This window comes from Epargyreus clarus, unplaced genomic scaffold, assembly GCF_041222505.1.
Source record: "Epargyreus clarus isolate Ecla_fem2 unplaced genomic scaffold, WU_Ecla_fem_2.2 ptg000016l, whole genome shotgun sequence".
In the NCBI taxonomy this organism is placed as follows: Eukaryota; Metazoa; Arthropoda; class Insecta; order Lepidoptera; family Hesperiidae; genus Epargyreus; species Epargyreus clarus.
In genome coordinates this window covers 6,417,114-6,442,816 of record NW_027332224.1, presented here as the reverse complement: position 1 = coordinate 6,442,816, position 25,703 = coordinate 6,417,114, and the positions used below count along the sequence as shown (strand labels likewise).

Genomic DNA, 25,703 nt, shown 5'->3' with positions numbered 1-25,703 from the left:
TTGTCTTTATTACATAAAACTCTATATTATTTACACAAAACTCTAAACTCACCTAAATTTAAGTTCTGAGTGGTGACTCATGCTACCCTTGACAATGGCGCACTGATATTGAAAAACTTTCGTTATATGAGTCAATGCAAAAGTATTAAAAATTAAAAATCTTGAATGGAAAATCTATGTTTATCAACAGACTCATAGATTAGAACAGAGTAAAAGTTTTTTTAAATGTCATTGTTTCTCAAACTGTACCAGATATTTCATAAATAAGTTTAATTCAATAAATTTAATTCAATAAATAAGTTTAATTAGGAATAAGATATTTTCCATGATTTTTATGAGAAAAAACTTTTTACATTAATAAAGGCGCAAAACATAGTTCTTCGATGCCGGCGACGCACAGGCAAATGTTCTGTTGCAAAATACCATAGGCGATGGCGCTTTGCATCAGGTAGCCTGCCTTATCGTTAGGTTTAAGCATAGATTAGTAAAGATACTTCGCCGCCTTGAAATTGAATGAAGCCACAGACGGCTTATTAGTAAGTTCTTCTTTTGAATTCTTGACAAATAAAAACATTGTTAGAGAAAATTTACAATAAATAACTAATACTGCGTAATTAACATAATAAATAAATAATTATTTCAAATATTTCAGGGACGTTTTAGCACGGAGACGTGGCAAAACTTTTTTACGCAACTAATCAATTCTCAAAACTGTGTACATTTTCTTGTTAGGAGTGAGTAATCTTTACTAATCTATCGGTTTAAGTAAAAAATAAAGAAAGTCGCTGCCGGTGTTATGATGTCGACGCCGGTGCCGTGTCGTGTCGTTACAATAAAAAAGATCCCAATGGGGTGAGGAGCAAAATTCTTGTCATTTCTCTGAAAGTATTTCATTGCCTCCCGGCTGATATTCAGCTGCCAAGTTGTAGGCATTATTTCAACGATATTTTCTAAGAATTGATTTCAATGGTACTTCTAATCTATTTACGAACAATCCTTAGGTATTTATTTTAACACCGAAGTGGTGTTAATTTCCAACATAAAAATAATTTCAATACACTTTTGTTACCTACTGTAAAACTTATTTATTTACAACTTTATTTTTACCGTACTATAAAATGTTTAGTGTTATGTAGTAATAACGTGTGGTGTAACTTTCTGTAGTGCTAGGACTTATTAAAAAAGTGTGTGTGTGTCAGCTACGACGCACGATTGGAGTTTACTCCTTACGAACGATAATTATGACATATATCGAATAGAAAAAAAGGGTAAATGAACGCATCTGCTAAAATGATAAGAGAAACAAACATATATCTGTAATTATTCGGATTATTTATATTACTTCAATAATGCGTATTACATAAAGTATGTTACAAAATAATATAAATAATAATAATAATAAAAACATTAAAACTTGATGGTTAGGTTGCTGTTTATGTACGTTGTATATAGATGTATACAATAGATGCTACTATATGCATTTATTATACAGCATGCATACCCTGTGCTCGGCAGCAGTATACAAGTTGTGGCAGAACTTCGTAATACGCAGGCGCGCAACACACACGTACAAACATACGCACACATTCAACTCTCAGACTGGAGGTAGTGAACTATACAGTGAGACTACGAAGTATCGCGCAAAGAGGAGACCCCGAGAATGAGATACGCTGTGTAATGTATTCCATCTCATTCTTTTACACGTTCAATCCTACAGATATATATGTTTGTCTCTTTCTACGTTACGCCTCAACTTTTCGTGTTACACTTGATTTTACTCCTCATAAAATTTCCGTACCGGGCCTTATAACTCAAATCGTTTCTTAAGGAGTAAACTCCAAAAAATGTTACGCCAAGTATCGCCATCTTGTAGTCCATTTAAATTTAAATATTACGGTACATTACATTGCATTACGTCATGCGACAATATACAAGCTCGCCCAGCTGTAGATAATAGAGCTAAATGACAACACCATTGAATACAGGAACAGCAAGATGATACACAAAGTTAAGATGCCAATGAACTCGGCTCGCTTTGCTTCTCGTTATGTCGCGTGTGAATTTAAAACCAAAGTGAACAGATTAAAGTATTATAAAATGTACAGATTTGCACCACACTTATAAAGAAAATATACCTATTGTAATTCAAAATTTGTTATGCCCCGAAGGCTACAAACAAAATATAATACATCAAATACAAATTCTGTCGTAAATAACAGTCACCTTATACTTTTTTTTTATAATATAGGAGTAGCAGACGAGCATGCAGTCCACCTGATGGTAAGTGGCTACTGCAGCCCGTGCACATCTGTAACCAACCCCACATAGGATTAGATATCCTGCGGTCGGCCACAGATGCGCTGCTACCTCTGAGGACTAAGCTAGAATGCCTCGGAAAAGCATGTCTCCCTTACCACACCCTTCAAACCAGAGCACAGCAGCGCTTAACACTGCTGTTATTAGGCAGAAATAGATGTGGCGGTGGTGTCGCCGGAGTCTAACCACACATGGTTCTACCACCTTCAAAATCTTTCAACTTTATCGATATGATTAAATTGTTGTAGTTATAAATATTTAACGTTATGTTTTCTAGAAGATTTCTTCAGACTTTAAAGGTTACTCTTCGTGGCTCAGGCCTATTTCTGCCTTATAATAGTAGTGTCACCCCGCCGTGTGCCGTTCTGGTTTGAAGGGACTCCCTTACGGAGACACTAAACGAAGTAATCCGAAGCACTCCAGCTTAGTTCACAGGTAGGGATGGCGATTCTTTCCTAAAAAGATCGATTGTTTCGATCGATTAGATTCGAATCGAAGTGCAATAAATCGATTCACAAAAGCATCGAGGCCCAAGAATCAATTTTTCAAAATCGATCTTCGATCTCTTGTGAAAAGAAGGCCATCAGGACCAGAACAGCACTAAAATACGTATTCGTTAGCAAAAAAATGTTTATAACACATTCAACCAACTTGGAAAAAATCGACATTCGATTATCTAGGATGAAAGATCGAATCACTGAATCGATCCATTATTGGATATCGATTAAGATAATCGATATTTTGGCCCAAAAGATCGATCCTTCGATTAATCGATCTCAGATCGCCATCCCTTTTCTCAAAGAGAAATGCACCTGTTACAAACCTCGAACAAACGTTCTATCCACGTTCTATCCTATCTAGGGTAGCTTACAGTTGTCCAATGTCCATCGATACATTGATCTTACTTTGATTTAAATATATTACAATACATTGTTATACTAACACTTAAATTGTCTGAAAGTTTGAGAATCCGTGACCTGAAATGTACATGGTTCCCTATCTTTTACAGCCATAAAGATAACACATAAAGATAAAAGATAGAAACAATGGAGATGAAAGTTACATTTCTTTATCCAATTCGTGAGTAATGATACCTAAATAATTACATGCAATTTATGGAATTTTCCCATAGTTAGTCAATCTTGGTTTATCAAATTGTATTATTATTTTGAAGGGATAGCGCATCTGTGGCCGAATCAGGTAGGAATCTAATCCTATCTGAGGTTCATTAAATATGCCCATGCGCTGCAGTAGAAGCAGTTCTGTTTTGGAGGTCGTTTAAGGCGCCTTTCTTAGTCCTTACGTGGCAACACATGTGATCAGCTTCAGGTAGAACCTATTTTAAATGGAGTTGGTTACGTCCATACGGCAGTGACTTACCATCAGCTGAAGTGCATGCCCTTCTATACACAGGTAAATAAAAATGAATGTTTGTATGTCCTTTATAGAATCTTAAACTATGCTTGATCACGTGATGATCTTTAGCAAAGTTGTTGTGCATGAGCCCACGAAAGTTCTGAGTTGGTACGACAAATTTTCGACAGATGGCGCCACTGTCATTCCAATGAGGGTATAGTCCGCGCCAAACTGCTAGTCCGTTCTGAAGTTGGCGCGAGCAGGTGTAGTCATACAATTTGCTATGGCGACGCAATTCATTTCTATATTCAGAGCGGACTAGCAGTTTTACGCGGACTCTACAAATTTTCAGTTATATGTACGAGGGTGCGTTTTTAAGTTCGCGGAATGAGGGACAAGGAGGGAAAATAAAATGTCAAAATTATTTTTCTTTTTCTACATATTCTCCTGCAAGACGAATACATTTTTAAGATCTTTGTATTAATTTATTTAAACCCTCATAAAAAATGTTTCGTCCTTGTCGGAAAAATTGCGTCCTTAACTTCTTCGTCTGTAGAAAATTTATTTCCACGAAGCTCTTTTTTCATTTTTGGAAAGAGATAATAATCGCTGGGAGCCAGGTCTGGCCTATAGGGTGGGTGATTTAAAATATCAAAGCTCACCTTATGCAGGGCAGCCAGTGCAATACGGCTTTTGTGTACGGGCGCATTGTCGTGCAACAGCAGGACACCTCTGGTTGATTTTCCCCGCCTTTTTTCTTTGATGGCTTCTTTTAACCGCTCCAGGATAGTTGCGTAATATTTTCCGGTTATAGAGACACCTTTATCTTTATAATCTATTAACAAAATTCTTTCTGAATCCCAAAAGACTGTCGCCATGAATTTTCCGGCCGATTGTGACACCTTAAACCTTTTAGGAGGTGCTGTACCCTTTTTATGCCACTGCATGAAGTCTTGTTTAGACTCAGGTTCATAATGGTGAACCCAAGTTTCATCTCAAGTAACAATTCGATTCAATACAATATCTTTATCTTCTCCACAGAGGTCCAAAAACGCACGGGAACATTCAACGCGCTGTTGTTTTTGAGGCGGCGTGAGCATTCTCGGCACCCACCGCGCGCTGACCTTAGTCATGCCAAGATGGTCATGCAGAAATTTAAAAATGCTTGTATCCGATACTCCAACCATTTCTGCAAGCTGTTCCTTCTTTAGCCGAGCATCTTCCAGTACTAATTTTTCGACTTTCGCCATCGTTTCCGGAGTGGTCACCTCAACAGACCGTCTGGGTCGTGGGTCGTCTTCAAGTGAATCCCTGCCTAGCTTAAAAAGGTTGTTCCACTTGTAAACCATCGTTTTTCCAGGGCAAGAGTCCCCGTAAACCGATGACATCTTTTCCATTATGATTTGCACAGACTTTCCTTGCTTGGTAAGGAACTTTATAACGGCGCGATGCTCGATTTTCTCCATACTTAAATTGTTTTTCCGGATTGAGTTGTTTAATTGTCGATAGTTTTAAAACTAATGATGCAATTGTGATAAAACTTTATATTTATACTATTTATGAGTCACTTAACACGTACCGCCCTTAACAAGCCCGCTATCATCCCTCCAACCCCGCCATTCCGCGGACTTAAAAACGCGCCCTCGTACCTATGTCATGTTATTTTTGAAAACGCTTAAAAATAAAATTAAGATTATGCTTATAAAGTAAGCTTCGTTTTGAGAAATGAATTCAAATTACTAAAGCGAATTGTTTGAAACCTATTGAATTCTATTTTTATCGTGTGTGCATATGTGCATGTGCATACGGAGAATTAGTACGTGCGAGATATTCACATTCCTTCGCAAACCTATGATATCCGAAGCTGGGTGGTTTATTGTGACAAGGATTGCCAAGAAATTATATATGTTATGGTAATACTAGCCCGCGGCTTCGCCCGCATTTGAAAGAAAATAATATAACATACTAACATACATAAAACTGAAAATTCGTACCTTCAACTTTGCTAAAGATCATCACTTGATCAAATGCATAGTTTACGATTCAATGCTTACTAATATCGATTAAAATAATCGATGTTTTGGGTCCAAAAGATCGATTCTCCGATTAGTCGATCTTAGATCGCCATCCCTAGTTCCCGTGGGATTTCCGGGATAAAAACTACCCTGTGTCTCGGGTCTCAGACTACCTTTGTACAAAATTTCATTAAAATCGGTTCAGTGTTTTGGGCGTGAAGAAGAGACAACCAGAAAGACAAACAGACAGAGTTACTTTCGGATTTATAATATTAGTAAGGATTTAATTGTGTTATGGAGATTCTTTCGCCGCTTCTTCTCCATAAGGTGTTTCGTACCTTGTGAAGTGGTGGTAGTTGTATTGACATTCAAAAAGTGCTCTGTAAAGAACCTATTTTGAATACAAAAATTTATTTGTATTGATTTGAATATGTAGGGCTATTGAGCGGATTTTGTCACGATTTTAATATAAAATCTTCACACTGACGTCAGCCATTATTGTCCCACTGCTGGGCACAGAATGAGAAGGATTAGGCCATAGTCCGCCGCGCTGGCCAAGTGCGTATCGGTAGACTTCACATACCTTTGAAAACTTTTTTTAAAGATTTCCCTGGTATGCCGCTCTCCTTACGATGTTTTCCTTCACTATTTAAGCAAGTGATAATTATTTTCTAATACGCACTTAATTTTGAAAAATCCTAGGAACGTGCCTGGGATTCGAACCTCGAATCCACCTCAACTACCATCTATATTAAGATAAGATTGACTTACATAAACAATATAATTAAAATTCATTTCTCTCCTTAAAAGTTATCTTCATATCGCAATCCTTAACACATGATACGAGTAATTCCTGTTGAGTTTATAACAAAGCTATCCTTTATTCGGTACGTATTAGATCATTCAATGCAAATAAAGACCGCTAGTGTTGCTATTCCACGTATTCGCAAGCTTATCTTTGCGAAATTATATATTAGAATTCCTACATACACATCTAACACATACGTAAAGTGATATATATGGTTGAAACTCGGTGTTTTGATTGGTGGGTCCGAGGTTGAAAACCCAGTCCATTCACGCTAATCTACTAAATCGCTTATTAATCACACCTTATGTGTGAAGTGAACGTTTGTGAAGCTGGTAGAACCCTTTGTGGTTCGACTCCGGCGGCCCCACCGCCACACCTATTTCTGCCTATTAACAGCAGTGTTAAGCGCTGCTGTGTTCCGGTTTGAAGGGTGTGGTAAGGGAGACAGACTTTTCCGAGGCGTTCCCGCTTAGTCCTCAGCGGTAGCGGCGCATCTGTGCCCGACTTCAGGTACGAATCTAATCCTATCTGGGGTTGATTACTGATGACCATGGGCGACAGTGGTCACTTACCATCATGTGGACTGCATTCGTCTACCTGATGGTCGATCGTTTGCTTCTCCTATTTTTATATATATATTTCTTATGTGCGTGTGTATGTCACTGAACGCCTCCTAAACGAATGGACTGATTTTGATGAAATTTGTTGTGTGTGTTTAAGGGGACTTGAGAATGTTTTAGATTCACAATTTAGTCCGTGGGAAAAGGCCTTTTTAATTAATTTTTAATTCGTAAGTAGTTGTTGATTTTGGAATGTTTCACATTGGATTCGACAGACTTCGCTACCATCGCAGTTTCAAATATTATATCTATTTTTTAAACCCGTAAGTGATAAGGGTTGTTCACCCTTAACATTTTTTTATTTATATGGCAACACAACGTTTGCCGGGTCAGCTAGTATCATATAAAAGTAAACAATTAAAGAGAGCGAAGCCGCGGGTACAACCTCATTTTGTCATAGTTTATTGTCTCGGAGTGACATAATTTCGCCAATTGCCGCCATGTTTTAACAATTGACTGCTCTTAAAAGGTCATCACAACATCTGGACTTGGGTATTGCATTGTCCTTTTCGTTTTTAGCTGACTGATATTTTTTTAATTATCAAAGTAGTCTTCTATACTAATATTATAAAGAGGAAAACTTTGTTTGTTTGTTTGATTGTAATGAATAGGCTCAAAAACTACTGGACCGATTTTAAAAATTCTTTCACCATTCGAAAGCTACATTATCCACGAGTAACATAGGCTATATTTTATATGAAATATGTTTGATAAATCGATTTTGAGGCGGTACAAAGTTTGCCGGGTCAGCTAGTATGACATAAACGTATTATTTGGACTTCTCAAACTAGCCCCATACAATGGAATTCCACACCAATTGGTAAGCTGTTCTGAAATGTAATAAGCATTATGTAAAATTACATTAATTTTACACGTTCATTTTTGTATTACGACTAGCTGACCCAACAAACGTTGTTACCATATAAATAAAAAATGTTAAGGGTGAACAACCCTTATCACTTAGGGCTATGAAAGATAGATAGTAGCCGATTCTCAGAGCTACTGAATATGCATATAAAATTTGGTGAAAATCGGTAAAGCTGTTTCGGAGGAGTACGGTAACTAACATTGTGACATAAGAACATTATCCGAATAAAAAACTTATTTCTTTCTAAAAGTCATACAATCTGATATATTCTCTGTGTGAAACGGGATGGATGTTCTTGAAAATCATGACATCAGTTTTTTTATATATAATATAGGAGTAGCAGACGAGCATGCAGTTCACCTGATGGTAAGTGGCTACTGCCGCCCATAGACATCTGTAATCAACCCCAGATAGGATTAGATTCCTATCTGAGGTTGGCTACAGATACGCCGCTACCCCTTAGAATTAAGCTGGAAATCGTCGGATAATTATGTCTCCCTTAACATTGCTGTTATAACAGAAATAGGTGTGGCGGTGGTGTTGCTGGAGTCGAACCTCAAAGGGTTTTACAACCTTCATGTTTTATAGTCTTATTTATTCAGTCTCTATCATAATACCATGGCAATTACCAACTAAATTTGCCATTTAGGAAAACACATTACGTGACCAAATTATTCGAGGGAAAGTTCTCCCACAGTTTAAATGTAATAGAGATTACAATGGACGCTATTCTCATGATTGTGAAAGCTAAGATACCTAAAGATATAATAGTTCAGCAACCAAATATTATCCCACTGCTGGGCACGGTTCTCTTAGAGTGGTTTAGGGCATAGTCCATATCTGGCCAAGTGTGGATTGGTAGATTTCAAATACCTTTTGAAGGTGGTAGAACCCTTTGTGGTTCGACTCCGGCGGTACCACCGCTCCATCTTTTTCTTAGTTATAACAGCAGTGTTAAGCGCTGCTGTGTTCTGACAGATACTAATCCGAGGCGTTCCAGCTTAGTCCTCAGGAGTAGCGGCGCATCTGTGGCTGACCTCAGGTAGGAATATCTAATCCTATTTAGGGTTGATTACAGATGTCCATGGGCTGCAGTAGCCACTTACCATCAGGTGGACTGCATGCTCGTCTGCTACTACTATATTATAAAAAAAGCTATGGGTTGACAACAACATCACTCAACAGAATCACTTTTAATTAGGATTTGAACCTTAAACCCTAAAGTGAGGGGTCAAAATTCACACCACTATTCTATCATCCCCCCCTGTCTAGAAATATAACTAAAAACACTCAAAAAATCCTTTCAATCATTTTAATTGACATCCCAAGTGACGTGCCCTTATAAAATACGGGAGAACCATAAATATGCCTCAAAGGGGTGGTTCAACCCCATCCCACATGACATCGGGTTATAACACTCGAAAGTTTTCAGACAGATGATTAGAGGTACAATTCTACTATCTATAACAGCGGTAGAAAAAATACTACTGCTAACTATTTCTCTCTTTTCGTATAGAAGTAAGAAACCAGCAGTTCACCAGATGGTAAGTGGCTACTGCCGCCCATGACATCTATAATCCACCCCAGATAAGATAAGAGAGGCCTACCAGAGGTCTGCCACAGATACGTCGCTATTTTTTAATTATATAGGAGTAGAAGAAGACTAGAATGCCGTCCACCTAATGGTAGGATTAGATTCCTACCTGAGGTCGGCCACAGATGGGCCGCTATCCCTGATTATGCTGGAACGCATCGGAAAAGTATGTCTCCCTTACAACACATCAAACCAGAACACAGCAGCGCTTAACACTGTTGTGTTTAGGCAGAAATAAGTGTGGCGGTGGCGCCGCTGGAATCGAACCACAGAGGGTTCATCCATCTGCAAAGGTCCTCTCTAATTTGGTAAAGAGATATCTTCCTCCAGGCTAAGTGATCATGCCCGGGGGCTGTGCTCCGACAGTCTCAGTTCGGAGCTTGTATGTATGCAAGATGTTGAGAAATCTTCAATAGCGTGATTCAGAAATGCCATCTCTTGATGAGTTGGGGAAAGTAGTTACAATAATTTGCGAGTCATTCAAGAATTTTACAATTACCAAAGGATACCTAATATTAATTGGGGTTCTGGGTTCGATCCCCCGCCAGGTAGGTATCTAAATAATGAATTTATACTTTTGTTCTGGGTCTGGGTGTTTGTGTGTGTACATTATACCCACAATCCTACTGTAGGGTTATTAGTTAAGAAACCGCTATTTATTTATATTTATATTATATTTATTTATATTTATATTTATATATATTTTGGTAAATAAAAAAATCTTTGTTAGTAGCATTAGGCTTCTACAAAGGCTGAGTACACACACGTCATATGCGTAAGCGAGACAACTATATGTATCACGTTTCGTTTAGTTCGAATATAATTTTTTTCTAGTGTAATCAAAGGATATGGGAATCCGTGTTTTGAAGACCCTTAAGTATAAGGGCACGCATTTTGAAATTTCAATTATTTGTACTTAAAATACATACTAGTTTTACCTGTGGTTTCGCTCGTGGTCAGAGCTCGATGACACTACAATAATTTGATAAGATTATCATCATTATCAACTCATTAACTGTCCCACTGCTGGGCACGGGTCTTATGTTTGAATGAGAAGGTTTAGGCCATATTCCACCGCGCTGGCCAAGTGCGTATTGGTAGACTTCACATACCTTTGAAACTATTTTTTAGATTTCTAAGGTATGCCGGTTTCCTCACGATGTTTTCCTTCACCGTTTAAGCAAGTGATAATTAATATCTAATACGCACATAACTTTGAAACATCAGAGGTGCCTGGGATTTGAACCTCAGATCTTTCGAGCAAGGGACCGAGTTTCTTACCCACTATACTATCACTTTGATAACATTGTCGTTAAACTCATGTTATAAGTTATTTTATTTATCCCTCGGGAATAATTCTTTTTTGAGATAAAAGGCACCCGGGTCGTCTTTACCCTAAAGGCACAGGGCCCCAACGTAGTAGAGGGTTCATAAAGCCAATACATTCGCTTATACGTAAAGTAATAAATGAAAATATTGATTATTCACCAAATTTGTGTTTTTTTTTGCTTTCTAGAAGGTCGGGTTTCTTTTTCTTTTAATTACATCTACAACACTTATGTAATTGTTTCGGAATTAAAGGTACCCTAGATCCTTTTCTGAACCCCTGACAACGTGGGTACAAAATTTTATGTCAATCGGTTATGTAGTTAAGACATGAAAGTGTAACAAACAAACACACATTCGCATTTATAATACTAGTTCGGGTGTAGAAAATAGACATTAACTGTACTTTATCTTATATTAGCTGACCCGGCAAACTTTGTGCCGCCTCAAAATCTATTTATCAAATATATTTCATATAAATATAGCCTATGTTACTCGTGGATAATGTATCTTTCGAATGGTGAAAGAATTTTTAAAATCGGTCCAGTAGTTTTTGAGCCTATTCATTATAATCAAACAAACAAACAAACAAAATGTTTCCTCTTTATAATATTAGTATAGATATAAAATTCTCGTGTCACAATGTTAGTTACCGTACTCCTCCGAAACGGTTTTACTGATTTTCACCAAATTTTATATGCATAGTCAGTAGGTCTGAGAATCGGCTACTATATATTTTTCATACCTTTAAGTGATAAGGGTTGTTCATCCTTAACATTTTTTTTTATTTATATGGCAACACAACGTTTGCCGGGTCAGCTAGTCTATACTAATATTATAAAGAGGAAAACTTTGTTTGTTTGTTTGTTTGATTGTAATGAATAGGCTCAAAAACTACTGGACCGATTTTAAAAATTCTTTCACTATTCGAAAGCTACATTATCCACGAGTAACATAGGCTATATTTTATATGAAATATATTTGATAAATAGATTTTGAGGTGGTACAAAGTTTGCCGGGTCAGCTAGTATAATATAAAAAGTAAAACAAAATAGCCTTAAATTTAAAATTGTAAAGAAAAGTAGCCTTAATTTTTTATTAAATCGTAAAATACAAACTTTTATCGATTTTTCCGGTGCATCATTGTTATTATCGATAAAATTATTTACGTGTCATCACTATTTTATGAGCCATTATTCTTAACTTTTATTGCGTCAATATGTTGAGTTATTACTTTAGTTAATCGATAATATCGCGTAAAAAATTCATATGATATGATAGATTGACCGTTTTTGGAATATTTTTGAAGGTGGTAGAACCCTTTGTGGTTCGACTCCGGCGGCACCACCGCCACACCTATTTCTACCTAATAACAGCAGTGTTAGGCGCTGCTGTGTTCCGGTTTGAAAGGTGTGGTAAGGGAGACAGACTTTTCCGAGGCGTTCCAGCTTAGTCCTCAGGGGTAGCGGCGCATCTGTGGCCGACCTCAGGTAGGAATATCTAATCCTATCTGGGGTTGATTACAGATGTCCATGGGCGGCAGTAGCCACTTACCATCAGGTGGACTGCATGCTCGTCTGCTACTCTTATATTATAAAAAAAAATGTTTCTTTCTTATATTTAGCAGCAAGAGCATGTAGTCCATCTAATGGTCAGTGGTGACAGCCGCTCTTTCTAAAATCAATCTCAGATAGCATTGAGTCTTACCTAAAGTTAGCTAGAGATGCCCCCTGTTATCCCTGTGGACCAAATTACCTGAAGACTAAATTGGAACGTCTCGGATTTTTCCTTTAGCACCCTTCAAAGCGGAACACAGCTGCGCTACATTGCTTTTATATATGCCTACTTCAATAATATAAAATAACTGGAACATAACCTAATTGAAAGATTTTTATCCGAAGATATGTATCATAATATTACCACTATCAGGTATAATCCGCTCCAAACTCCTAGTCCGTTCTGAAGTTGTTGCTAGCTACTGTAGTCATACAATTTGCTATGGCGACGCGATTCATTTCTATATTCAGAGCGGACTAGCAGTTTTACGCGGACTGTATCCACTTACTATTACGTGTAGACCAGAAAATCTATTGCTTTTTCATATTTTATTATTAAACAGATGTTTAGCTTAAAATCTAACATGAAAATCTGCGTGAACGAAGTCGCAGGCGAAAGCTAGTATATAAATTATTTTTATATAATTAAACCTGCAAAGGCAGACGGGCTACCTGATGGAAAGCAGTCACCGTCGCCTATGGACATTTGAAACACCAGAGGAGTCGCCATTGCATCGCCGGCTTTGAAGGAGAGCTATTTTTGCTTCTTGAAGAGCCCTATGTCATAGCGCTCTGGGAATACATACTCAAAACTTTTAAATATATACAGATCTTGTATGAAATTGAAAGAAATCGGTCAACAGTTATTTTTTATATAGTACGTCGAATCCATTCTTTTCATAGATAAATCTACCATCGACATTCTTTTCACAGATAAAAATAAATCTACCATAGACAATGGCCGCCAGGTAGGCCGCAAAATGTACTTTCTATACATAAGGGTTTTAAAAAGGATTTTACAGGTAGTCCCTTAACAATGTTAACTGTCTTTTGTTGTCCTTACTGTGTTTTTGTGAATGAAGTTGGCCCGAGTACACGATTTGCCTTAAAAAAAAATGCGTGTCTCTATGTGTGTTTAAAAGGTAAATTTCTTTGTGGTTCGACTCCGGCGACACCGCCACACCTATTTCTGTTATAACAGCAGTGTTAAGCGCTCCTGTCTTCTGGTTTGAAGGGTGTGGGAGGAGACATACTTATCCGCGGTGAACTTTGTCTTAAGGGTAGCAACGTGTATCTGTGGCCGATCTCAAGTAAGACAATATTATCTGAAGTTGATTACAGGTGTCCTTGGGCACACGTCGGTACTAGCCATCGGGTGGATTGTATGCTTGTATGTTACTTCCACCAATACGCACTAAGCCAGCGCGGTGTACTATGGCCTCATCAACAACCCATTACTGTCCCACTGCTGGGCACGAGTCTCCTCTCATAATGAGAAGGATTAGGCCATAGTCCACTACGCTGGCCAAGTGCGTATTGGTAGACTTCACATACCTTTGAGATTTTTTTTATAAATCTCTCAGGTATGCAAGTTGCCTCACGATGTTTTCCTTCACCGTTTAGCAAGTGATAATTAATTTCTAATACGCACATAACTTTGTAAAATCAGAGCGTGCCTGGGATTTGAACCTCGGACCTCTCGATCGAGAGACCGAGTCTCTTAACCACTAGGCTATCACTCATTTTGAGAGGATACCCGTGCCCAGCAGTGGGACAGTAATGGGTTGACGACGATATCACTAGCTACTCGTAGCATTAGAAATAGGCAGTAATAGGTTAATGACATTAAACGTCTTTCACAAATTAGATAAGGTTAAAAAATAGTTCAAAAACGTGATCCGTTTTCGTGCGATGCTAATTTTAGGACAAAGGGCAGATTAGTTTTTCTGTTTAACACCAACACGGATTGAAATTTTAAAACGTTTCAACTTCAATAATACTGAGAATAAAAATGGAGATTTTTATTTCGAAAATAATTCTTTATCCATAACAAAACATGTGACAAAGTGGTGTACATAAAGTACATTTATTGGCGTTCATAAAGAGTTTTGTAAAGAATCTACTTTCAGTATTTTTGATTTGATTTAATTTAAATTAGTTTTTTATTGTGATACTTACTTAATTGAATAAGTATGGTACGACGGAGGAGTTATTATCAAATTCAAATTGTATGACTAGCTGTTCGCAACAACTTCAGAGCGGACTAGCAGTTTGGCGCGGACTATACTTGTCTTAAAAACAGTCCTTTGTCCTAATCCGTATCATAACAGATATGTGACTCACACAGAGTCCATTGAGTAGATTGAATGATTGTCCGGTCGCCGACCCCATGGACGCCATGTATCATAGGATTTTATTTATGTCATGTGAGATGTTAGTCCTTATTATTTGTTTTTGTCATTGTACGGGGATTGCACTGTAGAACTTTTAATTCTATTGACCGACATATGACAGTATTAAAAAATAGAAGAATAAATGATTTACTTAAAAACAATTTGTTGAAAGCATTCTCAAAAATAGCCCAGTTTTAATAAAAACTTTAGGATTCATTAGGTCTATTTTCAATAAAATAAAAGTGTAAAATAATGAAGTCGGCCATCTTGTCTAAAATGCTAACCGGGGCGAAATGACGTTATTTTTTTAGCGTGTCACCGTATTGATTGAACTTTTCTATAGGATAACGAAGCGTGACGTCACTCGCGGACGCCATGACACCCGTGACCCTTTTTACGCTGAATTCAAAATTTGTTTTAATAATGCTAATATTTCCGTTAATACTGAATTTATTGCCGAAATAATACTATTTCTGGAATCAGTAGACATGTACCTACATTATAGAAGGGAAGTTCACAATTTGTCATCATGTCTATTGGCCAAGTGCAAGAACTCTCGCACGGAAGGTTTCGTATTTCCAAATGTTTATTCATTTTTTTTTCAGTATTTGTTTTAGTAGCATTTGAAATCTACACCTATTACGGGTCAATAGAAAAAGTGAAAAACGCAGAAAATTGTAGTAACTTTCTTGTATGGGGATATTGGGATCCCCATTTATTTTGAAGCTTTTTTTATTTTTACTTAGTATTTGTTGCTATGGCGTCCACCGTTATACGTACCTACTCTCTAAAATATCAAGTGTTTATCTATTACACTTCAAGAGATAGAGTACTGTGACCGACGGATAGACAGCGGAGGCTTAGTAATAAGGTTCCGTTTCTACTCTTTGGAACCATAGAACCCTAAAAGTCTATTAAAATTCGATTGTATACCCATAGATTAGTAAAGATACTTCGCCGCCCTGAAATTGAATAAAGCCACAAACGGCTTATTAGTAAGTTCTTGTTTTGAATTCTTGACAAATAAAAACATTTTTAGAGAAAATGTACGAATAAATAACTAATACTAATAATTTACGTAACAAATAAATAATTATTTCAAATATTTTAGGGACATTTTAGCACGGAGACGTGGCAAAACTTTTTTACGCAATTATTTCAATTCTCAAAACTGGGTACATTTTCTTGTTAGGAGTGAGTAATCTTAACTAATCTATTTGTATACCGTCGAATTTTGACAACTGCATCAACTACGAAGTTAACTAAAATTGACAAATGTTCATCTTTATTATACCTAATTCAAGAAGAAATTATACTTCGATCTTTTTCTTTCAATAGATTGAATATTAATAATAGATGTTACTCGCTAAATATTCCTCAAGCCATAGCTAAATAATCGGCCATAGATGTCTATTCTGTTACTACGTTAAGTTTATGTCAACATTACTGTCTCAATACTTACGTTGACCGTGAGAAATACGTGGTCATTTCAAGCACCATTGTAATACTTGAACATTGTGGATTAATTAATACTTTATTAAACCATTATTTTAGAACAGTCTTGCATCAATTATCTTCTATATTAGTTTCTAAATGTGGTAACCTGAGTACGTAGTTTAATTTCTGCTTTTTAAAGTCCAGCTGTTGTATTCTGGTTTGAAGGGTGTGTTAAGGCATATTATCCCTGTAGTTCCGGGACAAGAATAGGGCTACGGTATCCCCTGCCGGTCGTAAGAGGCGACTAAAAGGGGGCTTCCGGGGTCGTGGGTGGCAAGAGTGGGAGCTCGAACCGCCCGGCTAGTGACCCCGGGATGGACGGCGGAATGTGTGGTCGCATACCGTCGTGCCCACCAGACGGTGCGGCGAGCGTTAAGCTCACCTGGGCAGAGCTCGACGGGGCAACGCGCTAAGAGGACTCCGGTTGCGTTCCTTTGCAGATCCCGGAGCCCTCTACGTAGCGCCGAGGACGGCCACCGGGGGGGCTTTAGTGCGGTAAGAGTCCCACATAATCCTGTGTCGCTCCCGCGGCATTGGGTACCTTTCGAAGGTTTCCCCCTCGTGGACAAAAAAATGTGAGGCGTCTTAGATAAGTCCTCGAAGATAGTTACTCTGTGATCGACTCTAACGTCAGCAATTAAGACATTCTCTGTCCAAAATTTCCCTACAAAAGATCAAATTTGATATTTTCTGGTATGTAGTGATTATCAAATGTCGATCTTTCCTAGGCAAAACATTGAATAGATTCATTATCAACAACAGGCGTAATCCAATCTGGGGTTGCTTTCAGATGCCATTTGGATACTAAATAGACCGTATATTGTTACTTAAAAATTTATATAAAGATAACATTTTTTATAGTTTAAACTGTTTGAAGATAACTGAGCTTATACTTGAAGAAAGAAACAAAAAATAAATGTACAATTTCATTCGTTGTTTTTATTCAAAATAACGACCTAACGTTAGGTAATTTCGAAAATATTACCAACTTTTGCCTCATTTGCATTTTGCGATATAGATTCCGGCCTAAAATTACAAAATAACACACATATTTGACAGATGTTTAGCAGTAGCGGATAAACCTCGGTAGGCACAGCTGGCCGGATGCGCGGTCAACTCAGCTGTAACCGCCATCTTGTTCGGAATGTTGGCAGCAATGCACTTTTTGCAAGATGGCTTCCAGTATTGATATGTTTTGTCTCTATTGCCTTTTTGTTTATTAAAAGGTAATTATGAGTTAAATGACTTGTCGTGTCTTGGAAGCATGTCTTTCTTACACATAATGACGTAACACAAGTTTATTTATATAAAAGTTTGCGTTAAAATGAATTGTCTGTATGTATGTTTAATATTTTAAAGGACACATTTTTCTATCTCCGTCTATGTTTACGATACCAAAAAATAATAAAACGCACTTATTTCTGCCTTAGGGCATGTAAAGTCATCGGTCAATTCTTAACATAGGATCACCATCAATCTATTACTGTCCTACTGCTGGGCAAGGGTCTCTTCTTAAAATGAGAAGGTTAAGGCCATAGTGGCCACGTTAGCCAAACACAAATTGGTAGACTTCGCATAACTTTGAAAACTTTTATCTTATCTCCCTGGGCATCATGTTTCCTTACAATTTTACGTTAAAACAAGTAATTAATTTGGAATATGTATTTAACTTTAAAAAATCAGAGGTGCATGCCTAGGTTCCAACCTCGGACCCGTCGAGTCGAACACCCTTGTCCTACCTGTCCTATCCTGTGATAATAAACCTCATTGGACGCTTTATGGACGGCTTAAAATCTGACTCTGGTTGGCCACTGTCCCAATCCTCTCCACAAATACACATTGAAGCAGTGGAGTACGTATCAGGCGTCTCACATTTGTTAGGATGGACAAAACCGTGAGACTAATAAGGACCAAAGCCTCATTATAAATGCCAGCTGTTGAACTCCTCGTTACACTTTGTACCCCGGATAAGCCGGCTAGTAAAAAAATCGCAGACTTGATACTGATAATGCATTACGATGTATTCGAAGACAATTATGACAAGTAAATTCTTCTAAAAATGTACATACGAGTATATGCCAGTTGCGAGGAGGTGTAGTCATACAATTTGCTTTGGCGACGCGATTCATTCCTATATTAAGAGCGGACTAGCTGTTTTACCCGGACTACACAGTATACAATTATGAGACTATTAATAATTTATTTTTCTATTTGTTCCAGCATCAGCCACGAGATGTCGCTAGCGGACGTGACGTCAGGCCGCAGTTCGCCCGCGTGCCCAGAGTGCGACACTGGCGCCTCCGTCACTTCCGATCTACATAAGGTAACATCTTTTTAAAACTACCTGCCGACCAGTTCCAAAGTTAATTAATGTACAAAAAGTGAAATAAGAAACATGACAATTTCAAAGGCTCTTAGTGGTTCGACTCCCGATGCCGCCTCACTTATTTCTTTATAGCAGTGTAACGCTGCATTGTTTTGGTTTGAAGGGTGAGTTAAGGGAGAGATTAATGTAGGATACCCGGCTAAGTCCGTAGTGACAGCAACTTATCCTTAACTAGCTGACCCGGCAAACTTTGTACCGCCTCAAAATCTATTTGTCAAATATATTTCATATAAAATATAGCCTATGTTACTCGTAGATAATGTAGCTTTCGAATGGTGAAAGAATTTTTAAAATCGGTCCAGTAGTTTTTGAGCCTATTCATTACAACCAAACAAACAAATAAAGTTTTCCTCTTTATAATATTAGTGTAGATCAACCAATAGTAAGACTCCAATCCTATCTGACATTCATTAGAGATTTCGATGTGATATTGCCCACTTACTAAAAGATGGACTGCATGCTTTTCCTCTTCATGAGAAAGGGGTGAGCTAGCAGTCTGTGTAATATGAAGCAATTTTATTACTAAGCACACAGCAATTTGGGTTACTCATACACCTGCCGTTAGGGGAATTTAGTGTGTAAGATTAAGTATGTCCCTTAATTGTGTGTAGGCAAGCAGAGATGATTTTTTTATAATATAGGAGTAACAGACGAGCAAGCAGTCCACCTGATGATAAGTGGCTACTGCCGCCCATGGACATTTGTCATCAACCCCAGATAGGATTAGATATTTCTACCTAAGGTCGGCCACAGATGCGCCGCTACCCCTGAGGACTAAGCTGGAACGCCTCGGAAAAGTCTGTCTCCCTTACCACACCCTTCAAAACGGAACACAGCAGCGCCTAACACTGCTGTTATATCTCCAAGATTGACCCTACGGTACGGTGGCAGGGGTGTAAGACCACTCTTGGTCTCTAGATCGCCCCTGCCGCCATAATCTAAGCAGGTCTACATACTCTGTTACACTGCACGGCAGGCAAGTGTGTAGAAATACTTCCCATATCGACACAACCACCATGCACCCTAGATTGTCCCTGTGGTAGACGTATGAGTGGCCCGCTTTACATATTTATATACTAACTAGCTTCGCCCCGCGGTTTAAAAAGAAATAACGCGGGGGAAACCGCGGGGCACAGCTAGTTCTAAAATACAAGTAGCCTAAGTTACTCCTTATTACATCAGCTATCTGCCAATAAAAGTCCCGTCAAAATCGGTTCAGCTATTTCAGAGATTAGCCAGAACAAACAGACAGACAGACAAAAATTGTATAATGTTATTTTGGTTTATGTACCATATGTTTGAATATGCATGTAGTAAAAAGCTGTTATTTCAATATTAAAAACAGACACTCCAATTTTATTTATATGTATAGATGACATATTTGTATCAAAAAAAAAAAATACTTCTCTACAATGTTTTTCCTTATATATAAAGTTATTGGAGCCCACCTGATAAGTAATGTTACTTACTTGTGTTAGGTGAGCCCCGCTCTTCCAGCATTGTACATAGAAAAACATTGAATACAAATATTTAAAGTATTATACGGTGTGTACGTGTGTGTGACTTGTGTGTGTGTGTGTGTGTGTGTTTGTGCGTATTATTCATTTATTTTTTCCTATGTAATTGAACCTTGTATCAGATTTTCTACTTCCTCGTAAGTAAGAGTTTTTAACCAATTAAGCTTGATTTAAATCCATTTAGATACTACCTTCTAATTCATTTAATACCTTCCAGTACCAAGTAGCGTGTACCTGCAAGCCGTCATCACCACAGTACGCCAGCGCCGACGACCCCGGACCCCCAGCGCCCGCCAAAACCGACACCCCCCCAGCGCTACCCCCCCGACCCCCTGCCAGTGTTCTCGCTACTAACAGACGGAATAATGGTAACTATTTTATTATATTCTATATGCTTGTTGTTCAATCATAATTAAATATAGCCTATAGTATCCTGAATAGTGTAGCTTTCTGATTGTGTAAGAATTTTCATGATCGGTTCAGTATTTTTGAAGATTAGTGACATAATTAGTTATGTCACACAAAAATAGATGGCGTTGCGGCAAATAATACTTGGGTATTATTAAAAATTTTACGTATTATTCATCATCACCCCAACGCCATCTATTTTTGTGTCATATAATTAAGTATTGTTGTAAATAATAAAATGAATAAAAATAAGTAAAAAATAATGAACACGAACAATGATGGTACGGAAACCTCTATGTGCGAGTTCGACCCGTACTTTGCGAGTTATATTTCTGTGATTTGCTAACTCTACATACCTTGGGATCGTAACAGGAAATGTTTAAACTTATCTAACTCTATAATCGCTACGAATTTCATACTAAGTCAAATTATTCAGAGCAGAAAAACATTTAGGTAGGGATTTCATCCATGAAATTACCGTTCTCATGAATTTTGATAACCGTTTAGCTAAACGAATTTATGTTAAACGTTTTTCCTATTATTGAAGATAGTGACCGTAAGAATAGTTTAAAGGAGATGTTTCATTTTCGGCCATCTCATGTACAGTATATCAAAAAAGCGAGAAAAAATTGTAGAATTGAAGAATATGACACATATATTTTTATAATCTAAAGTATTCCTGTTTAAAAATATTTAAAATAAGCATTCCTCATTGAAATATTCAATATGGCGGAATACTGTCAGTGTCAAGTTTTCAAAACTGTCGATATCGGTTATTCTGTATTTCGCTTTTTATGTCGTACAAGTTATTATTACCTTAGTTCTTTATAACCTGGCTTTCGTTTTGTGTAGACTGTCATGATTTCCGAATTTATTAATAGAATCATCTTTTAAATAGTATCTGGTTTGATAGATGTAAGTGTCATGTTGAATTAAAAAAGAAGTTGAAAATAGAAGATAGTTTGGATGGGAGGATAAATTACATTATGGTGACGATGACGAAAATAAATATAAATAATATATTGTGTTCTTCGATCACATTGTGTTGAAAGAGGATTTTTTCAAAAAACGAATCACATAATTTAATCATGTGTTGCATCTCTTTTGTCTTTCAATATTTTTCTATATCTATATACTTTTATATATTTTATTTATAAAAAATGAAATTTTAAAATGAAGAATAAATTACAATACATAAAAAATATTAAGCTCGTAAATCTTATTATTAATACAAAAATCTAAACCTTCAATACCATTCATTGTTTTTTATGTAATTTCCGGTCAATTAAGAAAACCAGTCCAATTAAAAAAATGGTCGACATAAAAAGCGCGGGATGTCATTGACCAACATGACAACATGGTCGCCATAGTGATGCGAAATGTCCAAATTCTTTAAAATGAATAATGGATATTTTAAATCGTAAGTTTTCCCACGAAAGATGTAACAATTGATGTAAGATTTGTAAGGAGCGCGAAATCAAGTGTAAATATACAATGGAGGGCTACCTGTCACACTTTGTAACAAAACCTGTCGTATCCTTGTTAATAATAACAAAAAATAATACCATGAAAAAATTACCCAACTGGGGCGATACCTTATTGTAAAGTTTGTAAATGATGGATAGTTGAATTACGACCGGCGTATTTTTTTGGCTGTTTCATTTAGATGTCTAATGAATTATGTACACGCTAAGTATATATATTACTTATGTATGTGTAGGTATAATGTATATTACAAGTATACAGGGTGAAATTTTCAAGTATGGCCCAACCCGAATCTATAAGGAACAGCGAAAATAGCTCCAAAGAATTACGAGGCCGAATCAGATGACTATTCTGTATAAAAAAATCTGTTAACCGAGATTCGAATTAATTTATTTCCAAAATTATAATCAATGTTTCAAAAATTTTCATACTCATTTCAATCGTAAGGTTTAACTCTGCTTCTTTATTACTATACGAGTAACTTAACAAACTCTTTATATGACGTTTCGATTCAACCACGTTAAAATTTTAGTTCAATTTGACCTACTTACCCATCTGAAAGAATTAAAACCCATTGGAACTGGGAGAAATTCATGTATCTTTCTATTTCATCGTAATATATCTAAAACTTACAAAGTCAAAAACTATTGTATTGAAACCCAATAGTGCAACTGAATAAAGAGGAGAAATCTTTTGAATTTTTTTCGCAACGCACCTATTCTATTCAACCTCCGTTTCCCAAACATCTAATACGCATGTGGTCTACCTGTTTATGCGTTACACAAAATCCATAAGCATTTCCATTCGTAATTCGTTCAATTTAAGACCTTTTACCTGAACGCCATTGCGCCTGCGCGGCCGCCATTGTAATTCATAACCTAGTCAATCCGTAGCTTGATAAATAAATCAGATTTACAAAATATTAACATAAAAACCACGATTTTAATATCAATGTGTTCGTAAATAACCAAAATCCAGTGTTTAAAGTGCTTTAAATGTAATGTTTAGTGTAGATAACTAATATTGCTTCGATTTTACGATTTCGTACACAAAGGAGGGAAATTTTATCCTACGACAATAACGAAATTTAATAAAAACAGAGTAAAATAACAATATTCTGCCTTCAAAAGTAATATAGTAAAGTGTCGTTTAAATAATGTAAATACAAGTGTTGTTTTTAAGGGGTCATTGTTCCTTTGGAGAGAATATCGATTTTATTAAATGGCGCGCAATTCAAACTTGGCTGTATAGTATTGTTGACTTTTGTCGTGAAAAAGAAAAAAATTTGGCGGTAAATTAGCCGGAAGTGAGCAATATTATTTTAATTGTAATAGTGCGTTCAGAAAATGATTGTTAATTTAATTGTGTTGTGAAAAGTGATTTATTAAGTTGTTTTAACTGTATAAATAATATAAGTGTTGTTTTGTTCGTTGTTGATTTCAAAATGCATAGAATAACTATAAAACATTTTTAATTTGTATTTATAAAAAAAATACGCGCAAAATCAAAATGAGATGTCAGACCAAAAGCGCGGTTTATAAAGATGCGTTCACAAATATGAAAAAAATGTTGTGACGAGAAAATTAATAAATCGCGTTAATTAGTGATGTGCGTACTGGAAATTTAAAATAACAATAAAAAGGCTATGCAAACGTGCGTTATGCAAGTACTACAGTATCAAGTGTCGACAGCAACGCAACAGTCGACCATAGCAGCTGATGTCGCACAACACTATGTGCCGCCGCCGCCATATTTTGGTAACTTTTTTTAATGAACTAGAATCTGAATTATTGGGTTAAAGATATTTATTTTCTAAAAAGAGTACAACTCACTTATATAAGAAAATACATCTTGATTTTTATATAAATACATCAAGCATAGATACAAACAAAATTCTTAAGATTTTACAAATTATTCGTTTAAAAATCGTAAAAATGGATTAAAAATTAACATACTTAGAACGTTATGTAAATATTGATAAAGGGGGATGAGTTGCAAATTATCAGTTAGAATAGGTTTTCATGCCTATTACTAATCAATAATCAATCTTCATTATTGCTACGAAAATGGTCAATTTAAAAAAAATTGTTAGGCAAAAATTGGTTAACATTGATTATATTTCTAACGGGCGTTATTCTACGGTATAATCGGAACACAACACAACGCTAGTCAATAACGCTAGTTAGTAATAAATAAAAGTTAGTAATAAATAAATGACAATCAATCTCAGCCAATTTTTGCCTATTACTGGGTAGGCAAAAATTGGCATAACTTAACAATTTAAGTAGGCAAAACACGTCAAACTACTTATTTATTTATTTACTAAATCCACAGCTATATTTATTTATGCTATCGTATACTAAGTATTTATTTATTTATGCACATATAGATAACTTGATACAAAAGACTTATAAATAACATTCCATGCAAAGGTACTGCACAAAATGTGTTAAAATAATAGCTAAAAAAGTTTTTAACAAAAAATACAACCGACTTCTATGTCACTACCAAGTAAAAAATAATTCAAATAAATGTTGGTTTAGTACATATTTCTGAAGTCGGCGCTCAATATATTTCGTTGGATAACGATGTAAACAGCGTGTCTAATATGAGCGCCGACATCATATTTAAATGGGAACAACTTGTAGCAATTGTCCACACACGAAATTAAAGGCATTAAAATAGGTTCATAAACGGCGAAGTTATGGCTGTTATATTTACATGGGTGGAGGAGTTCCCCTCTTTTTCTCCAGAACCAATCGATGGATCCTAACCATATTTAAATGGGACCAACTTCCAGCTCGTCTCTACACAATAAAAAAAGAATTATTAAAATCGGTCCACTAACGGCGGAGTAATTGGTGTACATACATAAAAAAAAAAAGTTACCGGCCGAATTGATAACCACCTCCTTTTTGAAGTCGGTTAAAAATGAAATTATATTTGACATTATAGATATAGTCACTAAATATATGTATGCGTGCATATGAGTGTGTGTAATACTAATTTTGCAAAAATTGGTTGCGACTAACTCCAGTTGGTAATAAATTAATAATAATCAATCTTAGCCAATTTTTGCGTAAAAGTGGGTAGGAAAAAACTGGTTTAACTTAACAATTTAAGAAGGCAAAAACTGATAGTGAATAGTCAGTGTCGCCAATGGACTGTAACTCCATATAAAATAGGGGTTGCTTGAATTTCATTTAGTTTTAGGCAGTTTTTTAATAATTCCTAGATATATTTTGAAAGTGGTAGAACCCTTTGTGGTTCGACTCCGGCGGCACCACCGCCACACCTATTTCTGCCTTACAACAGCAGTGTTAGGCGCTGCTGTGTTCTGGTTTGAAGGGTGTGGTAAGGGAGACAGACTTTTCCGAGGCGTTCCAGCTTAGTCCTCAGGGCATAACTATTTATTAATCTGTGCTCAGGGGTAGCGGCGTATCTGTGGCCGGCCTCAGGTAGAAATATCTAATTCATCTGGGGTTGATTACAGATGTCCATGGGCGGCAGTAGCCACTTACCATCAGGTGGACCGCATGCTCGTCTGCTATTCGTATA

General features: G+C 36.6%; 1 protein-coding gene across 3 annotated transcripts in view; it reads left to right on the top strand.

Moving 5' to 3' along the window:
* The window catches only part of LOC140748781 (uncharacterized), a 40,356-nt gene that overhangs the window by 842 nt on the left and 13,811 nt on the right, over positions 1-25,703 (top strand). For 2 of the 3 annotated variants that reach the window (XM_073081660.1, XM_073081659.1), the window contains exons 2-3: positions 18,570-18,672; positions 20,470-20,620. In XM_073081660.1, the coding sequence (XP_072937761.1) occupies positions 18,583-18,672; positions 20,470-20,620 (241 nt within the window). In that variant the 5' untranslated portion in view covers positions 18,570-18,582. Of the gene's footprint in view, positions 1-18,569; positions 18,673-20,469; positions 20,621-23,781; positions 23,903-25,703 lie in introns of those variants that run through there. The other variant, XM_073081661.1, reaches the window with a different exon arrangement.